Below are 23,766 nucleotides of genomic sequence, written 5' to 3' on the forward strand. Positions count from 1 at the left end.
ATATGGAGTTCTTTTAGAGTTTGGCTCAGGGCCCTATTCTTTTCATACTGTGAAACTAATTAAACAAGGAGGCCATTAGACTAAGGTGGCTCTAATGCTTTGGTGGCCTACTTAAGCAAACCAAAGTCTAAGTGTGTAAATGCCTCAAGATTACAAAATCTAAACACTAAGGACAACGAATCACAAACAGCTAACTAGGCTTTAAGCTGTAGCCAATTAAATAATTTCCTTCTTTGCTTCTGCACCTTCTTTATTTAAGTCTTTCCCCTGGTTCCTGTTGGTGCTCCTAACCACTTCTGGTTTGGTGTTGCCCAATTCGAATCAATTTTTGCTCAGATGAACTCTTAAAATTTTTAATATGCCTCCTTTACCTTTTAACAATTCTCTGTATCTCATTCCTTCCAATCCACCTATATGCTAATCCATATCCATTTTTAGATGACCCTCCTGATCCATACATGAAAATATTTTCCCATCCCTTAGGCATTCTGCCTCCATAGCTGTTTCTGCTGTGTTCTCTATCTCAGTTTCCCAAGCCAGAAATCTAACATCATCCTGACTTCTCTGTTTCACTCTTCACATCCAATCAACTACCAAGCTCAGGCCATTTTTGCTGAAACAGCTCTCGAATCATTTCAACTGACATGCAGCCCACCATTATGTCACATCTCCTTAAGGGGTCTGCCAGTTTCCAATTCTGTCTGTTCTAATTCATTCTCCACACAAAGCCAGAATGATTCTTCAGAAATGTAAATTATATCATGCCATTGCTATGCTTAATTTTTCCACTTCCTGTTGCCATTAAGATAAAGCTCTAAAAACTTCCTAGCATGTCCTTCTCAGTCTCAATTCTTCACTCCCCTCTCTGAAAGCAATCCTCAGTCATTCTGAACTTTGAATTCCTAGAGTGCATGCTTGCAGCCTGGGCTCTCCCTCAGCTGAAATATATCTTCCCCTCTCTTCTTTTCCTAACAAAATTTGCACTCAATCCTTAAGCTCAACTTTATGCATCATTTCTATGAAACTACCTGACTCCCCTCGAGTTTGAAGTCCTCTTTAGGTGTTCCGAAAGCATCCTGTACTTATCTAGCAATTAAGAGCAGTATTGTCTTGTAATTGCTTATTCCCTAGTCAATAGCTCCATGTGGCTGTTAAGTCCAAGGAGGGCAGAAACCAGGTGCTCCTAAATTTTCCATCTCAAGGGCCTGAAAGGAGTGTCCGACGGACAGCAGTTCAATTAATATTTGTTGAATGAATTTGTTGAATCCCTTCCTTTGGAATGAGGGCGGCCAGGAGAATGCCAGAAAGACGGGGGCTTAAAGGAGACACAGTAAAAAATCTATCAGCAACAAGTGGGATGGACAGAGTACCTAGGTTTTTCCATGAACTTGGCACGGGGGACTACGTGGAACGCCTAGTCCGAGGCCACGGCGACCACACGCTCCCAAGGGCAGACGCAGGGAGCGCACGACCCCACGCGAGGAAAGACAATAGCTTGGAATTCAGCCTCGCGTTTCCGGTGGAACAGCCTCGAGCTCGGCTGGTGGGACCTGGGGGTGGGGGCTCCGAGCCTGGCCCACGGCAAGGAAGGCGCAGCTCCCAGGGTCGCTGTCGCCGTCGCCGTCGCCGACTCCGTCTCCTCCGACGTCGTCGCCCCGCCCCGCCCCGCCCCGCCCCGCCCCGGAAGTGACTTGAGGCTCATCCGGAACCTCCGGGCCCGGCGGCTGCAGCGTCACCAGCCGAGCTGGTGCGGGGCGGGCGGAGCGGCCGCTGCGGCCGCCAACGAACCGGGGACCGCGCGGGGCCAGCAGCGCGCCGGCCAGGGGAGGGGGCCCAGCGATAGGGCCGAGGGCGACGACGACGCGGAGGAGGCGGAGCCCGGAGAAGGGTGGGGGCCGGGGAGGGCTAGGGTGGGAGGGGGTTGGGGGGTGTTCTGGTCTCATGGAGCCGGCCGAAAGGGCGGGCGGCGGGGATCCCTTGGAGCCGGGCGGGCGCCCCGGTCCGGACCCGCGAGGCTTCGTCCCGCAGAAGGAGATCGTCTACAACAAGCTGCTGCCCTACGCCGAGCGGCTGGACGCCGAGTCCGACTTGCAGCTGGCCCAGATCAAAAGCAACCTGGGCCGGGCAGTGCAGCTCCAAGAGCTGTGGCCCGGGGGCCTCTTCTGGACCAGGAAACTCTCCACGTAAGTGTGCCGGGGCCTGCAGGATGGGCCGGAGGCAAAGGCTCGGTGTGAAGGCGTCCGCGGGGGGTGGCGGGGAGGCTCTTTGTCCGCACCGGACCGCTGGACCCTCAACTCTGCCCCGGTTCGGGCGGATCGTTTCTGTGCAGTAATCCCAGGGTCGCGACCGAAGCCTGGGAAGCACTCAAGCTTCCTCTCTAACACTTTCTTACGGGATCTCCCTGGTTCTCACTAGTCCTCTATGTCCTTCGCAGCTGTTTCTCCCCAAGGTTTCGGGTGGTTGTCTTCCGACATTCGGGGCCTGGGGGAGCGTGAGGGCACCGGACCCGCAGGGAAAGAAAGGAGCGGGCGCCCAGGGGTCCTCCTTGGACCTTTGCCGGTGGCGGGAGGGAGCAGAGAGGATTCGTCTTTGGGCGAACAACTCTTGACTTTTCCTGGTGTTGACTCCAGTTTTTCCTTCCCTTATGGTCCCTGCCTCTTCCTATCCCTCAGTTCGCGTCTAGTAACTTTCTGAATGGGAAGGAGGCCGTAGGGAACTTCTATGTTCTGCTTTTTTGGGCCTTCTCAGTCTTTGTGGATTTGATTGAAAAGACTGTTTTAAAATCAGCCCTCAGCGCACTCTTGGGCTGTGTACTAGACGTCAATGTTGAGAATGTTGAGTCTTAGAACCTCGGGAAAGTGTATGTTGCTCCTTTTATGACATTTCCAAAGGAAATGTGACATACTAAGGAAAACAGAGAAGGAAGCTGTCAAGTTGTCCTGGGCGTTATTAGTATCGGACTTGTGTTAATTTTTGAGCTGCTCAAATGAATTTAGATTACCTAAATCAATCTCAGTTGTTCTATTCTTCTTTTGTAACCTTTTTTTTTTTTTTTTTTTTTGCTAAAAACTGGCTGCAAACTACAGTGCCACTAAAATTAGGGGAAACCAAGTAAAGTACAGTTGGGGGAAAGGTTAGGGACATACTTGCTAGATGGGCATCTTCACTGTGTCAGAAGAACTTTTTTAAAAGAGAATTTTGCTGTATCTTGTTTGGTTGGCTATACATAAAATCTGGTAACATTGTATGTTCATGCATGTCGGTATGGGTGGCTGAACACACAAGACATAAATCACTTATCTAATGTTTACCCAAATCTGCTGAGTGAACTGGGTGATGACTCAGGGTTTTGTAATGCAGTCGTCTTTTTTACATTTCCTCACAGGATGATTCTTATCTGCCACTTATTAGGGAACCTCTGACAAATTTCTCATCTCCAGTTGTCGCTGGTGGTAGCACTAATTACCTTTTTAATTAAAGAGCAAAACTCAAATGCTTAATTTGCCCTTTTCAAAGAGTGACCATATTTATGTCAAGGTTAACAGCTCTCCTCTCGATTAGAGCTTGAAGAAGTTTGTGGTGTTAGGATCCATAGGAGACTTGGGAAAAAAGAAGTGCAACAGGGAGAAGAACCACTTTTGGTTAAAACAGAAGAATGTTTTATAAATTATTAAAATCCACACAATTTTTTCAAGTGAGCCTTCTAGGTTTTTGTGTTACTTGGGCACAGTAAAAATAAAGTTACTTTGTCAGTTCCAGTAATTCCTCATTTTAATCACTTAGAGTAGATTTTTCAGAAAATAACCGTTTGGGGGGACACAAACAGCCCCTTTTAGATGCACAATATATAAATAAACCAGTGTGTGAATTCATATCTGGTTTGGATTTATTAATGGAGAATCTACACAGGCATAGTTAAGCACTTTTCTGACATTTTTATTGTAACTAAGCTTGGCAAATTAACACCTGGAGGTTTATTATTTTGGGCTTTTAGGTATAAGTATCTTTACTTAGAAAGGGCTAAAAATACAGTGGAGACAGTCCTTGATGTTTAGGGCAAGATTGCAGTTACACAGCTTTATAACCTATGAACGTCAAACCATTTATATCTAAGTAACCAGCAAGAAATGCTATCAGATAGAATTTTATTTTGGAACGGTGGTTAAATGCTGCAAGCTGATTCTTGGGATTACGCTATGAGACATTTTGAACTTGGTGGGACATGTTGTGATCTTGGGTGTATTTTTTCTCCTAAGTCATGCTAAGGTGACCTGTTTATAGTTGTGCTTGTTGTTTTTAAGCCTTGTGTGTGTTGCACAAGTTTACATCTAAATGATGCCAAAACATGTAGTGATAGCTCTCAGTTACCATAGTAGTGATCATACTTAGTATTTTGTAGAAGAATGGAAAGTAGTAATGAAAATAAAATTAATTTCTCCCACTAGCTCTGTGACTGTGGGCAAGTTACTTTAATCATGTGTTTCAGTATACTTGTGAGAGAAATGAGGGAGTTGGACTAAATAATTCCTGAGAAACACTCCTGCTCTGTTATTTTATGATTTTATTTTTTATTCTGTAGAGCCTCAGATAAGCCAGTGTGTATCTTTCTCCAAGGACTGTTTGATAAGTTTGTAAACTACTGGAAATAGTTGCACAGATCAAGTGCATTCCTAAAGAAGACCAGAATGTAAATGCTGTTCAGAGACACTGGGACTGGATCCCCGACCAGAAGTATACATTCCTAATCTGGGTGTCACAGGACTGGGTAGAGTTCTGGTTTAGGAGATACTCAAGAAACCACCCCCCCACCTTTTTTTTTTTAACTTTTTATCTCATTTTGATGGTTATAATTATCTTTTAATCTATCTCAAGACTTGCAGGTCTGTTTAGCAGATCTCTGTGAAGAAAGGTTATTTCTGTGTAGTTTAAAAATTGGCCCTGTGATATGATACAAGCTCTCTTGTACAGAGAGCTTAAAGTATTAGTACTGCCTGTTGAAGTGAGATTGTGTGGCATCATACATCACGAGACTAGTTTTTAAGAAGCAAGGAAACAAATTAGAGAAGAGAGGCACAAACTAAATGGTCTTTGAAAAACAGCAGTTAAGACAGCTCTTGGACCCTGAGTGAAAGGCATCTGTAAAACTGGTATGGCCCATGTAGAGAATGAAAGGAGTTGAAGAAAGGTAATCTTGAAGTTCCGCTTTTTCTCCCTTGTCCTTCTGGACCTTTCATGAGAGGCAGTGAGGTCTAGTCAGAAGAAGTTTATCTGTACGTGGTGTTGCCACTCTTATCATCTTGGTCTTGCTTAACCTCTCTTAGCTTTAGAGTCCTCTTTTGGAGAGTGGGAGTGTAAACTATGCATGGTTTTTCAAACCTAAAACGTAGCAGGGAATTGTTTCATAAAAGCAAAAATCTTAAATACAAATCTTTTTGCAGTACGCGGGCCTCTCACTGTTGTGGCCTCTCCCGTTGCGGAGCACAGGCTCTGGACGCGCAGGCTCAGCGGCCATGGCTCAGGGGCCCAGCCACTCCTCGGCACGTGGGATCTTCCCAGACCGGGGCACGAACGCGTGCCCCCTGCATTGGCAGGCGGATTCTCAACCACTGCGCCACCAGGGAAGCCCAAACACAAACCTTAAAAGCAGAATCTTAAAATTAGATCATTTCTTTCTTTTGTGTTTTTTTTTAAAGCAGAATTTTGATTTTAGTGAAGTGTGTGTTTGGAGTATTATGAAGCAAATTTAGATGCTTTGTTTCAGTGAAAATGTTATATTCTCTGCTGTGAATGAAATAATTGTATTATAATGTAGAATGAAATGATTGTGTTATACTGAGGAATCATTTGCTAATGATTAATTTGCTAATTAAACTATAGCTCCCTTGTTTAATTATTATTAAGAATATTATGTGGCCTTACTTGATAGGAATTGGATTAAACCACATAATGTATTTAATTAGATTATACAACCACTGGAAACTTGTTTAGTCAAGATATACATTATCAAATACACTAACCTCCTCTTGTGGAAAGCAATATGTGACCACAGGAGCACCCAAATCCATATCATTTCTATGTTAGAGAAGAAAGAAGAAAATGCTAACCACTAAATCTCAGTGTTAATCTTGTCTGTTAACATGATATACTTAATAGAGTAATATGTGAGTACTGAAATTGTGAAGTACACAATAAAGATAAGCTTTTTATTTGTAAAAGAATCTCAAAATCTTGACAAATTGCCACATTCGTCAGTGAGAGCCAGTTAGACAAAGTAGTAGAAAAGGTTTGTCTCTGTTATTTAAGTGGCCACACTCAAAACAGGACCCAAAATTTTGTAGGGAGAAAGTTGATTTTACATAGGAAAAAACAAAATACATGAATTGATTGATTTTGGAGAGACAAATTTTTCTGATAAAGTTGTATAACAGCACAGTAAGTTATCTTTCACTCTTTTTTGTTTGTTTTTTTGTTTTGTTTAAACTAACATACTATTTTTTAGAGTAGCTTTAGGTTCGGAGCAAAATTGAGCAAAAAGTACAAAGAGTTCTCATATACCCCCTGCCGCTACACATACACACGTTTGATTTTTCATAGCAATGTCAAACGTATATTTTTTTAAATATTTGAGGCTCTTCCCATTTTCCAGGGATGTCTCTTACTCTTTCTTTTAAAACACCTTGTCAGTTTTCTCTTTACTAGTTAACTGGCTCTTTCTGCCTGAGTCTCATTTGTCATTGACTATATGTGTGATTCTGATGTGAATAGTTTTCTAACTTTTTTCTTTGCTTTAAATATTTTTTTATTATGGAAAATGTCAAACATATATAGGAGAGGAAAGAATAATATAATGAACCTGGGTGTACCCATCACCCATGTTCAACAGTTACCAACTCATGGCCAATTAATTAGGTGTCTCCTACCACCACCCCCTTCAACCATTTTTTTTCCGAAGCATATTCTTCATTCATAAATGTTTCCAGTATATATCTTTAAGTGAAAAGGAATTAAACAAAAAGTCCATGCCAATATCATTATCAAACCTAAAAGAGTAACAGTATTACTTTGATCAACCTCATGAAGTTGACTTCTTTGCAGAATTTGTAATTTTACTCCTGAGTTTCCATTTCATTTGCATTGTTTTGTCTAAGGTTCACTATAAACAGACCTCATGGACAGAGATAAAAGAAATAGCTCATTAATGAATATTTTCATATTATGACATCTTTTTCTTCCCCTCTTAACTTTGGAGACATAGAATCAATCCTGGGATAACAAGGACTCCCTTGAATTATCTCTATTTTAACATTGAAGACACTGAGGTTCATGGGTTAATACACAGCTTGATGCAAAGTAGTAGAGACAGGAGTCTTCTTTGAACAAATTATTTTGTGAGTGCCTTGTATGGGATGGGCACTGTTTGTGTCACTTGGGATATGTCAGTGAAAGAATTCCACCCTCCAGGGAAGTTCCAGAGTGTTCTTTTTCTCTTAGTGCACATTTTTGTTCATTTAGGACAGAGCAAGCAAGACGTAACTCCATCAAGAAATTTGGGGGAAGGAAATCTGAATGCTAAGCACATTACTTAAAAAAAATTCTCACTCTGACTGGTGTGTTTTAATGCCCTACATTGAGGCATGGAGAAAGGCAGTTAGAAAACAGTAAAACAGTACCATGTGTTTTTCTTTTGAGATCTGAATGTATTACTTAAAAACAATTTATTGATGAAGTGTTTATAAAATCAAATTGTCTTTGAAGTGTGTGTTCTTAATTGAAGTGAAACAGAGGCAAATCACTAACGTTTTTTAAGGGACCCTTATTTATTAGTAACTAAGTACACAACTTCTAAACCAGTTCTCATTGTAGAACCTGGGAGTTACCTTTTTTTTTTTCCTATTAAGTGAGACTCATTTCTAGTGAATCTTCCTCTCCACCTCCCACATTTTTTAATATAAAATTCAAATATGTGTTTCCTCTAACGTTTGTAGAGAATTTAGACCAAAATCTCATTTGTACTGTGTGAAAAGCAAGCTGAGACATGGTTATAAAAGCAACAGCAAGCAAAAAAACAACAAAAATCCTCTATATTCATTGATACTGGCCACTGGAATTTTAAAAGCAGCACATACTATAAATATTCCCATTTGGAATCCTGAAGTTGGCTACTTCCATATTCGGCCTGTGCTCAGCATTTCTTCCCTTTTAGTGCACTCTCTTGATCCCTTATTCATGCTTTGGTATTCCTTGTGTACCTATCTTCTCTCTACTGTGAGCTTTCTTGGGGTCAGAGTCTTCCATATTTACTTCTCCTTCCCTGCACCCACAGCATTTAGTGCAGCAGTATATACATTCATAGGTACCCAGTAATATTAGAATTAACTTTTTTGTTCCTTGTAAACTAAAGCATTATGCAGTTTCTGAAGAATTGTTACTTTTACAGTCAAAATGGAGAAAACGAATTTGGGGTGAGATCTGTTTTAATACTGGGTTCAAAAGAAAATGTATATTTAACCAAAGAAGAAGGAAGGAGCATCTTGGTTGAGGAAGAGAATGGTGTGTTTCATAACCCAAAGAGAGAGGGTATGGGGAGTGAGGTTTAACAAAGTTAATTAGAGAAGAGAGCAGATTATTTGGGTTCCATCAGGGAGTTTGAAATTTTCATTTAAAAATAAATCTGTCATTGTTATTGTTAAATATTTAGTGTTTAAAAATTTAGAATATCATTACTACAATTTTTTGATAGATGAACCATAAAATTTTGGTAGTGGTCATTACCTTTTTATGCTAATTTGGCTTTATTCGTAACACCCAGACCCTAAATTTTAGAGTTAAAAAATATAATAAAGGCTTTTTCCCTTTCTAAGAAAAAACTTAACACCATTGTGGCTGTGAAATGGGTTTGAGAGTAGTATTTTAGTTCAAGTAAGTTGGAGGTTGCTTAAAATATTATTAAAAATGCTTTATAATCTTTTGTTCAAACACATAGACTTTTTAAATTTTTTTTTATATATAGCAGGTTCTTATTAGTTATCCATTTTTTTTTTTTTTTTTTTTTTTTTTTGTGGTACGTGGGCCTCTCACTGTTGTGGCCTCTCCCGTTGCGGAGCACAGACTCCGGACGCGCAGGCTCACTGGCCATGGCTCACGCGCCCAGCCGCTCCGCGGCATGTGGGATCTTCCCGGACCGGGGCACGAACCCGTGTCCCCTGCATTGGCAGGCGGATTCTCAACCACTGCGCCACCAGGGAAGCCCTAGTTATCCATTTTGTACACATCAATGTATGCATGTCAATCCCAATCGCCCAATTCATTACTCCCCACCTCCACCACCCCCCGCCACTTTGCCTCCTTGGTGTCCATATGTTTATTCCCTACATCTATGTCTCTATTTCTGCCCTGCAAACCGGTTCACCTGTACCATTTTTCTAGGTTCCACATACATGCGTTAATATACGATATTTATTTTCCTCTTTCTGACTTACTTCACTCCGTATGACAGTCTCTAGATCCATCCACGTCTCTACAAATGACCCAATTTGTTGCTTTTTATGGCTGAGTAATATTCCATTGTATATATGTACCACATCTTCTTTATCCATTCATCTGTAGATGGGCATTTAGGTTGCTTCCATGAGCTGGCTATTGTAAATAGTGCTGCAGTGAACATTGGGGTGCGTGTGTCTTTTTGAATTATGGTTTTCTCTGGGTATATGCCCAGTAGTGGGATTGCTGGGTCATATGGTAATTCTATTTTTACTTTTTTAAGGAACCTCCATACTGTTCTCCATAGTGGCTGTATCCATTTACATTCCCACCAACAGTGCCAGAGGGTTCCCTTTTCTCCACACCCTCTCCAGCATTTGTTGTTTGTAGATTTTCTGATGATGCCCATTCTAACTGGTATGAGGTGATACCTCATTGTAGTTTTTTTTATTTTTTTTATTTTTTTCTCATTGTAGTTTTGATTTGCATTTCTCTAATAATTAGTGACGTTGAGCAGCTTTTCATGTGCTTCTTGGCCATCTGTATGTCTGCTTTGGAGAAATGTCTATTTAGGTCTTGTGCCCATTTTTGGATTGGGTTGTTTGTTTTTTTAATATTGAGCTGCATGAGCTGTTTATATATTTTGGAGATTAATCCTTTTTCTGTTGCTTCGTTTGCAAATATTTTCTCTCATTCTGAGGGTTGTCTTTTCATCTTGTTTGTAGTTTCCTTTGCTTTGCAAAAGCTTTTAAATTTCATTAGGTCCCATTTGTTTATTTTTGTTTTTATTCCCATTATTCTAGGAGGTGGATCAAAAAAGATCTTGCTGTGATTTATGTCAAAGAGTGTTCTTCCTGTGTTTTCCTCTAAGAGTTTTATAGTGTCCGGTCTTATATTTAGGTCTCTAATCCATTTTGAGTTTATTTTTGTGTATGGAGCTAGGGAGTGTTCTAATTTCATTCTTTTACATGTAGCTGTCCAGTTTTCCCAGCACCACTTATTGAAGAGACTGTCTTTCCTCCATTGTATATCCTTGCCTCCTTTGTCATGGATTAGTTGACCTTAGGTACGTGGGTTTATCTCTGGGCTTTCTGTCCTGTTCCATTGATTTATATTTCTGTTTTTGTGCCACTACCATAGTGTCTTGATTACTGTAGCTTTGTAGTATAGTCTGAAGTTGGAGAGCCTGATTCCTCCAGCTCCATTTTTTTCCTTCAAGACTGCTTTGGCTATTCGGGGTCTTTTGTGTCTCCATACAAATTTTAAGAACTTTTGTTCTAGTTCTGTAAAAAATGCCATTGGTAATTTGATAGGGATTGCACTGAACCTGTAGATTACTTTGGGTAGTATAGTCATTTTCACAATATTGATTCTTCCAATCCAAGAACGTGGTATATCTCTACATCTGTTTGTGTCCCCTTTGATTTCTTTCATTAGTGTCTTATAGTTTTCTGCAACAGGTCTTTTGTCTCCCTTGGTAGGTTTGTTTCAGATTTTTCATCATTAGTGTATAGGAATGCAAGAGATTTCTGTGCATTAATTTTGTGTCCTACAACTTTACCCAATTCTTAGATTAGCTCTAGTAGATTCCTGGTGGCATCTTTAGGATTCTCATGTATAGTATCATGTCATCTGCAAACAGTGACAGTTTTACTTCTTCCTTTCCAATTTATATTCCTTTTATTTCTTTTTCTTCTCTGATTGCCATGGCTAGGACTTCCAAAACTATGTTGAATGATAGTGGCGAGAGTGGACATCCTTGTCTTGCTCCTGATCTTGGAGGAAATGCTTTCAGTTTTTCACTATTGAGAATGATGTTTGCTGTGGGTTTGTTGTATATGACCTTTATTATGTTGAGGTCGTTTCCCTCTATGCCCACTTTCTGGAGAGTTTTTATCATAAATGGGTGTTGAATTTTGTGAAAAGCTTTTTCTGCATCTATTGAGATGACCATACGTTTTTTATTCTTCAGTTTGTTAATATGGTGTATCATGTTGATTGATTTGCATATATTGAAGAATCCTTGCATCCCTGGGATAAATCCCACTTGACCATGGTGTATGAACCTTTTAATGTGTTGTTGGATTCTCTTTGCTAGTATTTTGTTGAGGATTTTTGTATCTATATTCATTAGTGATATTGGTTTGTAATTTTCTTTTTTTGTAGTATCTTTGTCTGGTTTTCATATCAGGGTGATGGTAGCCTCAGAGAATGAGTTTGGGAGTTTTCCTTCCTCTGCAATTTTTGGAAGAGTTTGAGAAGGGTGGGTGTTAGCTCTTCTCTAAATATTTGGTGGAATTCACCTGTGAAGACACCTGGTCCTGGACTTTTGTTTGTTGGAAGATTTTTATCACAGTTTCAATTTCATTACTTGTGTTTGTTCTGCTCATATTTTCTGTTTCTTTCTGGTTCAGTCTTGGAAGATTTTACCTTTCTAAGAATTTGTCCATTTCTTCTAGGTTGTCCATTTTATTGGCATAGAGTTGCTTGTAGTATTCTCTTAGGATGCTTTGTATTTCTGTGGTGCTTGTTGTAACTTCTCCTTTTTCATTTCTAATTTTATTTATTTGAGTCCCCTCCCTCTTGATGAGTCTGGCTAATGGTTTATCAATTTTGTTTATCTTCTCAAAGAAAACCGGCTTTTAGTTTTATTGATCTTTGCTGTTGTTTTCTTTGTTTCTATTTCAAAAAATGCTTTATAATCTTCTAATGGTAGGCAGTCTAAGTAGAGTGTGTTAGTAATCTTTGGACTGTTAAGTGTGGGTGTTTCATTTCATTTTATGACGATTTTGTTTTTCTTTAAATTAAATTAAATTTATTTTTTATACAGCAAGTTCTTATTAGTTATCCATTTTCTACATATTAATGTATATATGTCAATCCCAATCTCCCAATTCAACCCATCCCCCCACCACTTTCCCCCCTTGGTGTCCATACGTTTGTTCTCTACATCTGTGTCTGTATTTCTGCCCTGCAAAGAGGTTCATCTGTAACATTTTTCTAGGTTCCACATACATGCGTTAATATACGATATTTATTTTCCTCTTTCTGACTTACTTCACTCTGTATGACAGTCTCTAGATCCATCCACGTCTCTACATATGACCCAATTTCGTTCCTTTTTATGGCTGAGTAATATTCCATTGTATATATGTACCACATCTTCTTTATCCATTCGTCTGTTGATGTTGACAATTTTCTTTTTGCCTTGTTCCTTTATTTTTTTCATTGAAGAATAGTTGATGTATGATATATGTTACAGGTGTACAAGATAATTATTCACAATTTTTAAAGGTTGTGCTCCATGTATAGTTATTATAAAATATTGGCTATATTCCCTGTGTTGTACAATATGTCCTTGTAGCTTATTTTATAATTAATAGTTTGTGCCTCTTAATCCCCTATCCCTATGTTGCCCTTCCCCCTTCCCTTTCCCCACTGGTAACCACTACTTTGTTCTCTATATGACAGTTTTCTTTTTTAAGCCAAGGATGAAGTAGAAGCTTTTAGAGCAAGAAATTTTATGAATGCATGTGAGTGCTTATATTTTGGACAGATTCCTGAAGAGCTTAGTTGGCATAGCTTGTGTTCTAAGGGAAGGTAGGTTACTTCCAGAGATCCTAGTTAATAAAATGTTGTCAAATTTCTGTCAACATATAACAAACAGAGGTCCCTGATTTGTGAATGGCAGGAGAAAAGTTGGTATTTAATAGTTCAGTAATTATTTAGAAATGTGATTTAGGGACTTTGCTGGCAGTCCTGCGGTTAAGACTTCGCCTTCCAATGCATGGGGTACAGGTTCGCTCCTTGGTGGGGGAGCTAAGATCCCATATGCCTTGCAGCCCAAAAACCAAAATATAATAAAACAGAAGCAATATTGTAACAAATTCAATAAAGACTTTTAAAAAAAGTGTGATTTAAAAGAAAAACTCTCAAAATTTAACAAATATCCAAGACCTTTTCACTTTGTGTTTTGGTTGTTTTTGTTTGTTTGTCTGGAGTGTCTCATAATATTTCATCTGTATGTTCATTTATAAGTGTTTATAGAGAATTTTCCAAGTTTTCAGTTATGACCTAAGTGTTGTGAAATCAGTTTAGTAGGTCTTGATCAGTTTGGGTGTGGTTTCGTTTGGTTTGATTTGTTGAATGAGACTAACATTATTAGAGTGAATTTGGAAGTAATAAGGGTGAACTATACAGTTCACCAGTTCAGTTATACATATGTTTTTGTGTATAGTGTATTAAATATTTATTACTGTGGGTTGTGGCCAAAAAAATTTGAAAGCTACTGATTTTACAGGTTTCTTTCAGTACCACAGATATATAATCCACATCTACTTATTGAGCTATAAAGGTACAAGAGATGGAAACAAAAAGTTGCAGCAGTTTAAAAATATCAGTAACCAGAGGTATTTTACAAGAGAGCATTCATAGATTGTTAAATGAGTGGTATAGATACTACCCACCATTTGTTGAGGGCTCAGAATGTGCCAGCACTATGCTAAGGGCTTTATATTCATTATTTCATTTGATTTTCACAAACATTTAACTGTAGGTACGTTTATTATCCCAATTTTACCATTGAAGAAATGAGTCTTAGTGAGGTTATGTAACAGCCCATTTCCCTGCTGAACATAGGGCTGTTGCTCTTAACCATGTGTCCAGAATGAGGAAAGCTCCCCGGGCTGTGTTGCCTGGGAAGACTACCAGTGAAGGAGACATGGCAGCTGCGCTTTGAGATAGGATTTGGTTAGGTACGGAGGAATTTGGAGAAAGCCATTTAATGTGTGGGAACAGAGATGGGGCAAATTGAGCACAAGTGTTAAAGTCTTTACTCAGACTTTAACTTATTGAAATAATCAGTTGTCTGTCTCTCTCTCTAGGCTGCATGCTCTAGGGCTCTTTGTTACTTGTTTTATGTTTCCATTGCCTGTTGCTGTGTCTGGCCCTTAATGGATACTCAGTAAAGCATTTCAAGAAATGAATACCCCTTATCCATGCCTTAACAGAGAAGCAACTGGGAAAAGAACAGAGGCATCATTAGGTGTTAATATTGAATGACTTTATTACTCTAGAAATTGTTCTGTCAATTTTAGTAAGTCATAAAGGCTATAACTGACATACAATATGCTGGAACTCTTGTGTTGTTCAGCCTGTGGTGGATGGGGGTAAAGAGAAGTATAGACCGCAGATCTCCTTGTTTAGTGCCTTCCATCAGAAGTACTACACTTGGTAAAGATGATACATCTGGTTTTCAGTGTTTTGGAAACCTACTCTCAGTGTTTTAAAGTCAGTTTGTTTAATTTGGTCAAATATTTATTGTTAGTTTGAAGGTGTTTTTTTTTTTTTTAAATAGAACTAGCCCTGATGAGCTGTTTGTAATTACTTATGTCACTGTATTTCTCAAGGTATACTTGTACATTCAATCAGTTGAGAAAACATTTCTCAATGTTCACCTTGTTTCATCTCTGGTTAGAGCCGAAGGTTAAATAGGTACAGAGGCATGGTCCCTGCCACCATGTAGATTTCAGTCAGCTAAATAAATAGAATAATGTATTACATACATAACTATAGTGTGAGATAGAATGTGAAAAATACTCAAGTTTGGTACGAGCTATAAGGGGCAGAGAGGACAACGATAGCACTTTTGATTGGGACATCAAGAGTATTTTCCTCTCAGGCAGGCAAAAATACCATTCCAATTCCATTTTATACTCAGTGCTTCAGGATGAGATTAATTTCTGTAATGAATTTGAACCTAAGTCTTATTTTCTGTTTTTTTGTATTCCCCACCAATGTGTCAAACAATTTAAGCTAGGAATTCATTGTTCAGTATGCTTGTACACTTGTGTAAACATGTAAATACAAAGATACCTACTAAATATTATTTGTAATTTTAAAAAATAACAAGAATAACATAAATGCCTAAAAAAAGATTGAGGAAATCATTATTTTTATAATGGAATATTAGATAGCTATTAAAAAGAATATGGCCAATCCATATTTATAGATATTGAACAGTGTCTTGACTTCTATTAAGTGAAAAAAATAAGTGGTAAATAATATCTATAGTATCGTCACATTTATGTTTTTATAAAGTATATACGTATGTACATTTGTATATAAATAAAGTCTAGAAGGATACTATACAGGCTGTTAACAGTCGTAGACAACAGTTTCAAATTTGTATGCTTGGTGTACTGTTTGAACCATTTAAATAAGTATATATTGCTTCCCTGATAAAATAATAATAATCTCCCCCACCAATAATATTTTCCTCTCAAGTCTCAAGGATGTGACTTATAGTTAGTTTTAAAAAAAATAAAAAAGAAAATGTATAGGTTTATGGGACCATCCACAGATTTCCAGCATGGCTAGATACAGATACTGAAGGAACATTGTCTTACTATCCATCACTTAACTCATTGTTTATCCTCTGGGTTGACCATTTTTTTTTTGTATTTTTTTAAAGGCAAATATCTTAAGGTATACTTAGCCTCATAAGTAATTAAAGAACATAAATTGAGAACAGTGTCTAGAACAGTGTCTTTCATGCACATTAATCAATTATCCATCACCATAGCCTTGTGAGAAAACCTAGGTTTTACAAATGCCTGGAAGGTTAAATGACTTGCCCAAGGGACTGACATAGAGCAGTTTGAATTCTCAGCAAACTTGTAGAATCATGCTGTTCCTGCTTGCTTGGCTACTATATTGAAATCCATAAATATTCTGTCTATCCAGAGTTGATTATAATGTTCTGAGTTGCAAAACAAGTTAGCATGGAAACATAAGACATCCTCCACTTTATATAACACCTTTGTTCCCATCGTTCGAACCAGCAGCCATGTTTGTTTGTTTGTTGTTGTTTTGGCCCCACTGTGCTGCAAGTGGGATCTTAGTTCCCCGACCAGGGATCCAACCCCCGCCCACTGCATTGGAAGGGCAGAGTCTTAACCACTGGACCGCCAGGGAAATCCCATTGTTTGTGATGGTCTATCCACTTTTTTTGATCCTCAGTTTGACTTTTTAGAGGGGAAATAGAACAAGCAGTGTTCTTTTGGCTGTGTCTTCTTGTCACAGTGCTGTTCTCTCTGTGTTCCTCTACCTAGAGCTGTCTTTTGTGCCTCTTGCCGCCTCTTCCCCCAAATGCTCAGATTATCTTAACCTTGAGTTTCCTATTCAGAGTCATGATACCTCTCTATTCTTTCAAGATTCGGTTCAATAATCACTTATGTATGATGAAACTTTGTTAAAAAAAAAAAAAGAATCACAAAACTCTGATAAAACTGCATTTATTCCCCTCCTTCAGTATATTACCTAGTTTTCTGAGTACATGTCTCCTCACATCTGATTGTGAGTTCTTAGCCTAAAGGAACTATTTGGATCATACTCTTGTGCTGTACATTTCATTTGCTCTAGAAATGCTTTTTGTTGGGGTTTTTTTTTTTTTTTTGCGATACGCGGGCCTCTCACTGCTGTGGCCTCTCCTGTCGCGGAGCATCGGCTCCGGACGCACAGCCTCAGCGGCCATGGCTCACGGGCCCAGCCACTCCGCGGCATGTGGGATCCTCCCGGACCCGGGCACAAGCCCGCGTCCCCTGCATCGGCAGGCAGACTCTCAACCACTGTGCCACCAGGGAAGCCCTAGGAATGCTTTTTGAATAAATAGGTAATTGAGTGAAAAGAGGAGAGGTGGGTTTATGAGAAAACCCTGCATTTTGTCTGTTCACTTACTGTTTCTAGCAGTGAGAAGCTGTATTGGCATTTTTTTTTTTTAATTAAAAAAACTTTTTTTGGCTGTGTTGTGTCTTCGTTGCTGCGCGCGGGCTTTCTCTAGTTGTGGTGAGCGGGGGCTACTCTTTGTGGTGCTTGGGCTTCTCGTAACGGTGGCTTCTCTTGTGGAGCACTAGGCATGTGGGCTTCAGTAGTTGTGGCACTCAGGCTCAGTAGTTGTGGCTTGCAGGCTTTAGAGCTCAGGCTCAGTAGTTGTGATGCACTGGCTTTGTTGCTCCATGGCATGTGGGATCCTCGTGGACCAGGGCTGGAACCTGTGTCCCCTGCATTGGCAGGTGAATTCTTAACCACTGCACCCCAGGGAAATCCCCATATGCATGCTTTTAAATGATTTGGTTTCTTTTTATTATACTTGGTTAATATTTTCTAATTTACATTTTATTATAATCAGACTACTTGGCTAGTATAATATTCACATGTTAGAATTAAGTAAGATTTTCTCTGTGGCCTATTTTACAACCAGTTTTTATAGGTGTCCCACAAAAAATTGAAAAGAGGGCATAGTTTCTGTAGGCTCACAATTTTTATTTGTATCTTGTAAAGTCAGCTTTATTAATTACATAATTCTAATTACCTTTAGTGGAAGTCAGATTGAAGTGGTAAAGACAGTAATTGATTTTGTTGCTGCTATTCAGGACATAAAGTTTCATTTTCTTTTTCAAGACTGTATAATAGTCAGTATTTTATAATTTTATCAGGAGATGTGTAATCCCTGATTTTCTCTTTTGGTGATGTTAGTAACTGTCCTATATCTGTTAGATATTGCAAAATGGTGATACCTTTTATTCTTCATGAGCTTAGCGAATTTAAACATACATTGTAGTTAATTATTGTGATTTCATGGTTTCATTTTTGGCTAGAGAGACCTATACAACTTGACTCCTATGCTCTTTATTTTTTATTTTTTTTGCCACTGCACAGCTTGTGGGATCTTAGTTCCCCCACCAGGAATTGAACCCGGGTCACAGCAGTGAAAGCACCAGCATTCTAGACACTGGACTGCGAGGGGATCCCTTCTGTGCTCTTTTTTTTTTTTTTTTTTGCCTGGGTGAAGAGTGTTATAATTTTATTTTATTTTATTTTTTTTTTTACACTAAAGTTTAAATATTTATTCAGCTTAAGTGTTTTTTTTTTTTAACATCTTTATTTGAGTATAACTGTTTTACAATAGTGTGTTAGTTTCTCTTTTACAACAAAGTGAATCAGTTATACATATACATATGTTCCCATAACTCTTCCCTCTTTTGTCACCCTCCCTCCCACCCTCCCTATCCCACCCCTCTAGGTGGTCACTAAGTACAGAGGTGAACTCCCTGTGCTATGCTGTAGCTTCCCACTAGCTATCTAATTTACATTTGGTAGTGTGTATATGTCCCTGCCACTCTCTCACATCGTCACAGCTTACCCTTCCCCCTCCCCATATCCTCAAGTCCATGCTCTAGTAGGTCTGTGATTTATTCCCATCCTACCACTAATCTCTTCATGACATTTTTTTTTTTTTTTTTTTTTTTTTTTTAGATTCCATATATATGTGTTAGCATATGGTATTTGTTTTTGTCCTTCTGACTTACTTCACTCTGTATGACAGATTCCAGGTCTATCCACCTCATTACAAATAACTCAGTTTCATTTCTTTTTATGGCTGAGTAATATTCCATTGTATATATGTGCCACATCTTCCTTATCCATTCATCTGTTGATGGACACTTAGGTTGCTTCCATGTCCTGGCTATCGTAAATAGAGCTGCAATAAACATTTTGGTACATGACTCTTTTTGAATTATGGTTTTCTCAGGGTATATGCCCAGTAGTGGGATTGCTGGGTCATATGGTAGTTCTATTTGTAGTTTTTTAAGGAACCTCCATACTGTTCTCCATAGTGGCTCTATCATTTTACATTCCCACCAGCAGTGCAAGAGTGTTCCCTTTTCTCCACACCCTCTCCAGCATTTATTGTTTCTAGAGTTTTTGATGATGGCCAATCTGGCCGGTGTGAGATGATATCTCATTGTTCTGTGCTCTTTTAAGTAGGACTTTAGTCGATTTTTAAATTAAGATAATAGTAGAAATGCAGAAATACTGATTACCTATTTTAAACATACAACAGAGGTTGATATGAAATGTTTTTACGTGTTAATTTTAATTATAATAAATAATGCCTGTTTACTTTAGAAGAGTTTGAATGAACAGAGGTATATAGAAGAACATGAAGTAGTTTGACCATCGAGAGGTAACACTTCAGTGCCGTGCATCCTGGGTTGGCGTAGCCATTGGCGGCTCGTGTCCTTTGTACCTGTGTCCTCCGACTGCCCGCGGCATTCGCGCTGCTTCCCAGGCTCCCCACGCTGGCCGCGGCCCTGCCGCTCAGCACCACCCTGTTCCCCTCGGGAGCCCGGATGAGGCCTGGGGCTCCGCAGCCGGCTTCGGTACTTGCGCAGGTTCCAGGCGAAGTTGCACAGCTGTGCCACCAGTATAGGGACGCACCCCCTTTGACATTAGAGGGAATCAAGGACCGTGTTCTTTACTCTTGAAACTCTATGACTAGACTGACCCAGAAAAACTCTTAGTAAATTCCCATTTTGTGAAGGACCTGGGCTTAGACAGTATGGACCAAGTGGAGATTATCATGGCCATGGAAGACGAATTTGGGTTTGAAATTCCTGATCTAGATGTGGAGAAGTTAATGTGCTCACAAGAAACTGTAGATTACATTGCAGATAAGGAGGAGGTATATGAATAAAATTTCAGACCACTTTTCTTCACTGAGAGAAGACTCAGAAGATGCTGGCAACTGTCTGGAAGTGAGAATGCATTTCTGCATCATTGCTGACTTAGAGTAACTCTTTTTAGACTTGTACTTAAATTATCTTAAGTGTTTTTGCCCTTTGAAAATAAACCTATAAAACCAAAAAAAAAAAAGTAACACTTTATAGCGTTTATTTTTTAATTTTAATGCATGATTGTTTCTTTTTTATTTAGTTACATATTGTGAATGTTTTATATTCTGATTTTTTAATATATTACATTTCACATCCATAAAAATTCTTTGAAGACAATTTTAAATGACTACATTGTAGTCTAAAGGCATAAACCACAATTTAACAGACCATTCTCTTATATCAGACTTCTAGGGTTTTTTCAGGAAATTTTTATTAATTGCAAATGTGCACTTGAAAAGCTTTTTGGTATTTTGATTTTGATATTCTGAATTTTTATTTAGGACATATTGCTAGATGTGAGATTGAAGAAAAAAATCATCCATAAATACTTTTAAGTACTTTCAATGACAATATTTAAATTCTGGTTTTTAAAATTTCAAGCTGAAGTTTCACTTTTTTGCCTCGTAAGTAGGACTACTCAAAATAAAACAGTTAAGGTTAAATTTCATTGCAAATGTTGTATATGTTTTATAATAACAAATAGTCTTAATGTTGCTCTGAAATGATGTTAATTTTACTTTACTGATGGATATAGAACCTTAGAAACCCAGTGACTGCCTTGAAGAAAAATAACTGATGAATGACAGAACTTGCGTTGAAAACCAATATTTTTAGCCTCTAGCCAAGCTCCAATTCTTAGTTCATTTCAATAGTGCTGTGTAATTTTTTTTTTTTTTTTTTTTGCGGTATGCGGGCCTCTCACTGTTGTGGCCTCTCCCGTTGTGGAGCACAGGCTCCCGATGCGCAGGCTCAGCGGCCATGGCTCACGGGCCCAGCCGCTCCGCGGCATGTGGGATCTTCCCGGACTAGGGCATGAACCCGTGTCTCCTGCATCGGCAGGCGGATTCTCAACCACTGCGCCACCAGGGAAGCCCCAAGTGCTGTGTAATTTTATACTTTACTTAAATTTCCTTCGATATATAGTAAACTTGTCTTCAGGATATATAGTAGAAAAAACCTTGACAGCATTGTACATTTTGTTAAATAATTGCTGTTCCTGGAATGCCACTGTCTCTCTTTACTTGCGATTAAAAGTTAAAGCATTTGGGCCTCCCTGGTGGCACAGTGGTTGAGAGTCCGCCTGCCGATACAGGGGACACGGGTTCGTGCCCCGGTCCGTGAGGATCCCACATGCCGCGGAGCGGCTGGGCCCGTGACCCATGGCCACTGGGCCTGTGCGTCCGGAGCCTGTGCTCCACAACGGGAGAGGCCACAACAGTGAGAGGCCCGCGTACCGAGAAAAAAAAAAAAAAAAAAAAGTTAAAGCATTTGGGACTTCCTTGGTGGCGCAGTGGTTAAGAATCCGCCTGCCAATGCAGGGGACACGGGTTCGAGCCCCAGGAAGATCACACATGCTGCAGAGCAACTAAGCCCGTACACCACAACTACTGAGCCCATGTGCCACAACTACTGAAGCCCGCACGCCTCAAGCCCATGCTCCACAACAAGAGAAGCCTGTGTACCGCAGCAAAGAGTAGCCCCCGCTCACCACAACTAAAGAAAAGCCCACGCGCAGTAATAAAGACCCGATGCAGCCAAAAATAAATAAATAAATAAATTTTTAAAAACAAATTAAAGCATTTGATTAATACACCTGATTAATACACTGTAGGGTTGTGAGGAGGAAGCAGTTGAAGAGTGCTTTTGTATTATCTTTTACTGTTTTTTTTTTCCCTTGTGGGAGGATGGAACATAATGTCTTGTCATTTATCTATTCTGGATAGTTTAAGAAAATATCCTATTCAAAAGTTCAGTCCTGACTGTTACCAAGGTTTTCAAATATTTTAATAGAAAATTTTAGTCATAAAATGTAATGTGCAAATTAATTGGAAAAAGGGAATGGACTGTCTCTAAATATGGTCTAAAGTAGAATTTTTGAGCATAAATGTATAGAAAAATCTGGAGTCGTTTTTGTAAAATGGAGACTCTCAGCCTCCATTCTCAATATTTTTTAAAATTTCCCTTTTTTTTAAAGAAACAACGTTGCTGCATTTAACACTTCCAGTATTTTAGATGGAATAGATTTAAGATGGAGCCTAGGAATGTGCATTTTAAACAGTCTAATGTCTAATACACATTAACTAGGTAATGTCAAGCAGTTTTTCCAGAGTGGCTATACCACTTTATACACCCATGAGTAGCCTATGAAAGGTCTGGTTCCTCCATGTTCTCAGCAAAACTGGGTATTGTGCTTTTTAATTTTAGCCAGTCTGGTGGTATGAAGTGGTACCATATTGTGGTTTGTTTTTTCTTTTTTTTTTTTTAATTTTTAAATTAAATTTAATTTTTTTAATATACAGCAGGTTCTTATTAGTCATCAATTTTATACACATCAGTGTATACATGTCAATCCCAATCACGCAATTCATCAAACAACCATCCCCACCCTCCCCACAACTTTCCTCCCTTGGTGTCCATGTTTGTTCTCTACATCTGTGTTTCAACTTCTGCCCTGCATACTGGTTCATATGTACCATTTTTCTAGTTTCCACATACATGCCTTAATATACAATATTTGTTTTTCTCTTTCTGACTTACTTCACTCTGTATGACAGTCTCTAGATCCATCCACATCTCAACAAATGACCCAATTTCGTTCCTTTTTATGGCTGAGTAATATTCCATTGTATATATGTACCACATCTTTTTTATCCATTTGTCTGTCAGTGGGCATTTAGGTTGCTTCCATGAGCTGGCTATTGAAAATAGTGCTGCAGTGAACATTGGGGTGCATGTGTCTTTTTGAATTATGGTTTTCTCTGGTATATGCCCAGTAGTGGGATTGCTGGATCATATGGTAATTTTATTTTTAAGGAACCCCCATACTGTTCTCCATAGTGGCTGTATCAATTTACATTCCCACCAACAGTGCCAGAGGGTTCCCTTTTCTCCACACCCTCTCCAGCATTTGTTGTTTGTAGATTTTCTGATGATGCCCATTCTAACTGGTGTGAGGTGATACCTCCTTGTAGTTTTGATTTGCATTTCTCTAATAATTAGTGACGTTGAGCAGCTTTTCATGTGCTTCTTGGCCATCTGTATGTCTGCTTTGGAGAAATGTCTATTTAGATCTTGTACCCATTTTTGGATTGGGTTGTTTTTTTAATATTGAGCTGCATGAGCTGTTTATATATTTTGGAGATTAATCCTTTGACAGTTGATTCGTTTGCAGATATTTTCTCCCATTCTGAGGGTTGTCTTTTCATCTTGTTTATGGTTTTCTTTGCTATGCAAAAGCTTTTAAGTTTCATTAGGTCCCAATAGTTTATTTTTGTTTTTATTTCCATTATTCTAGGAGGTGGATTAAAAAAGATCTTGCTGTGATTTATTTCAAAGAGTGTTCTTCCTATGTTTTCCTCTAAGAGTTTTATAGTGTCTGGTCTTACATTTAGGTCTCTAATCCATTTGGAGTTTATTTTTGTGTATGGTGTTAGGGAGTGTTCTAATTTCATTCTTTTAAATGCAGCTGTCCAGTTTTCCCAGCACCGCTTATTGAAGAGAGGCTGTCTTTTCTCCTTTGTATATCCTTGCCTCCTTTGTCGTGGATTAG

General features: G+C 39.0%; 1 protein-coding gene, 1 long non-coding RNA gene and 1 pseudogene across 3 annotated transcripts in view; 2 read left to right on the forward strand and 1 right to left on the reverse strand.

Moving 5' to 3' along the window:
- Positions 1-1,648, reverse strand: part of LOC136792154 (uncharacterized) — a 41,638-nt gene extending 39,990 nt beyond the window's left edge. The window contains exon 1 of the long non-coding RNA XR_010835538.1: positions 1,371-1,648. This is a non-coding gene — a long non-coding RNA (uncharacterized lncRNA). The remainder of the gene's footprint in view (positions 1-1,370) is intronic.
- Positions 1,649-1,915: 267 nt separating this feature from the next.
- Positions 1,916-23,766, forward strand: part of PSME4 (proteasome activator subunit 4) — a 102,236-nt gene continuing 80,385 nt past the window's right edge. Inside the window, exon 1 of one of the 2 annotated variants that reach the window (XM_067007603.1) lies at positions 1,916-2,183. In XM_067007603.1, the coding sequence (XP_066863704.1) occupies positions 1,942-2,183 (242 nt within the window). In that variant the 5' untranslated portion in view covers positions 1,916-1,941. The remainder of the gene's footprint in view (positions 2,184-23,766) is intronic. The other variant, XM_059078931.2, reaches the window with a different exon arrangement.
- LOC131765723 (acyl carrier protein, mitochondrial pseudogene) lies at positions 2,422-20,017 on the forward strand (annotated as a pseudogene).

Source organism: Kogia breviceps, chromosome 11, assembly GCF_026419965.1.
Source record: "Kogia breviceps isolate mKogBre1 chromosome 11, mKogBre1 haplotype 1, whole genome shotgun sequence".
Taxonomy (NCBI): Eukaryota; Metazoa; Chordata; class Mammalia; order Artiodactyla; family Physeteridae; genus Kogia; species Kogia breviceps.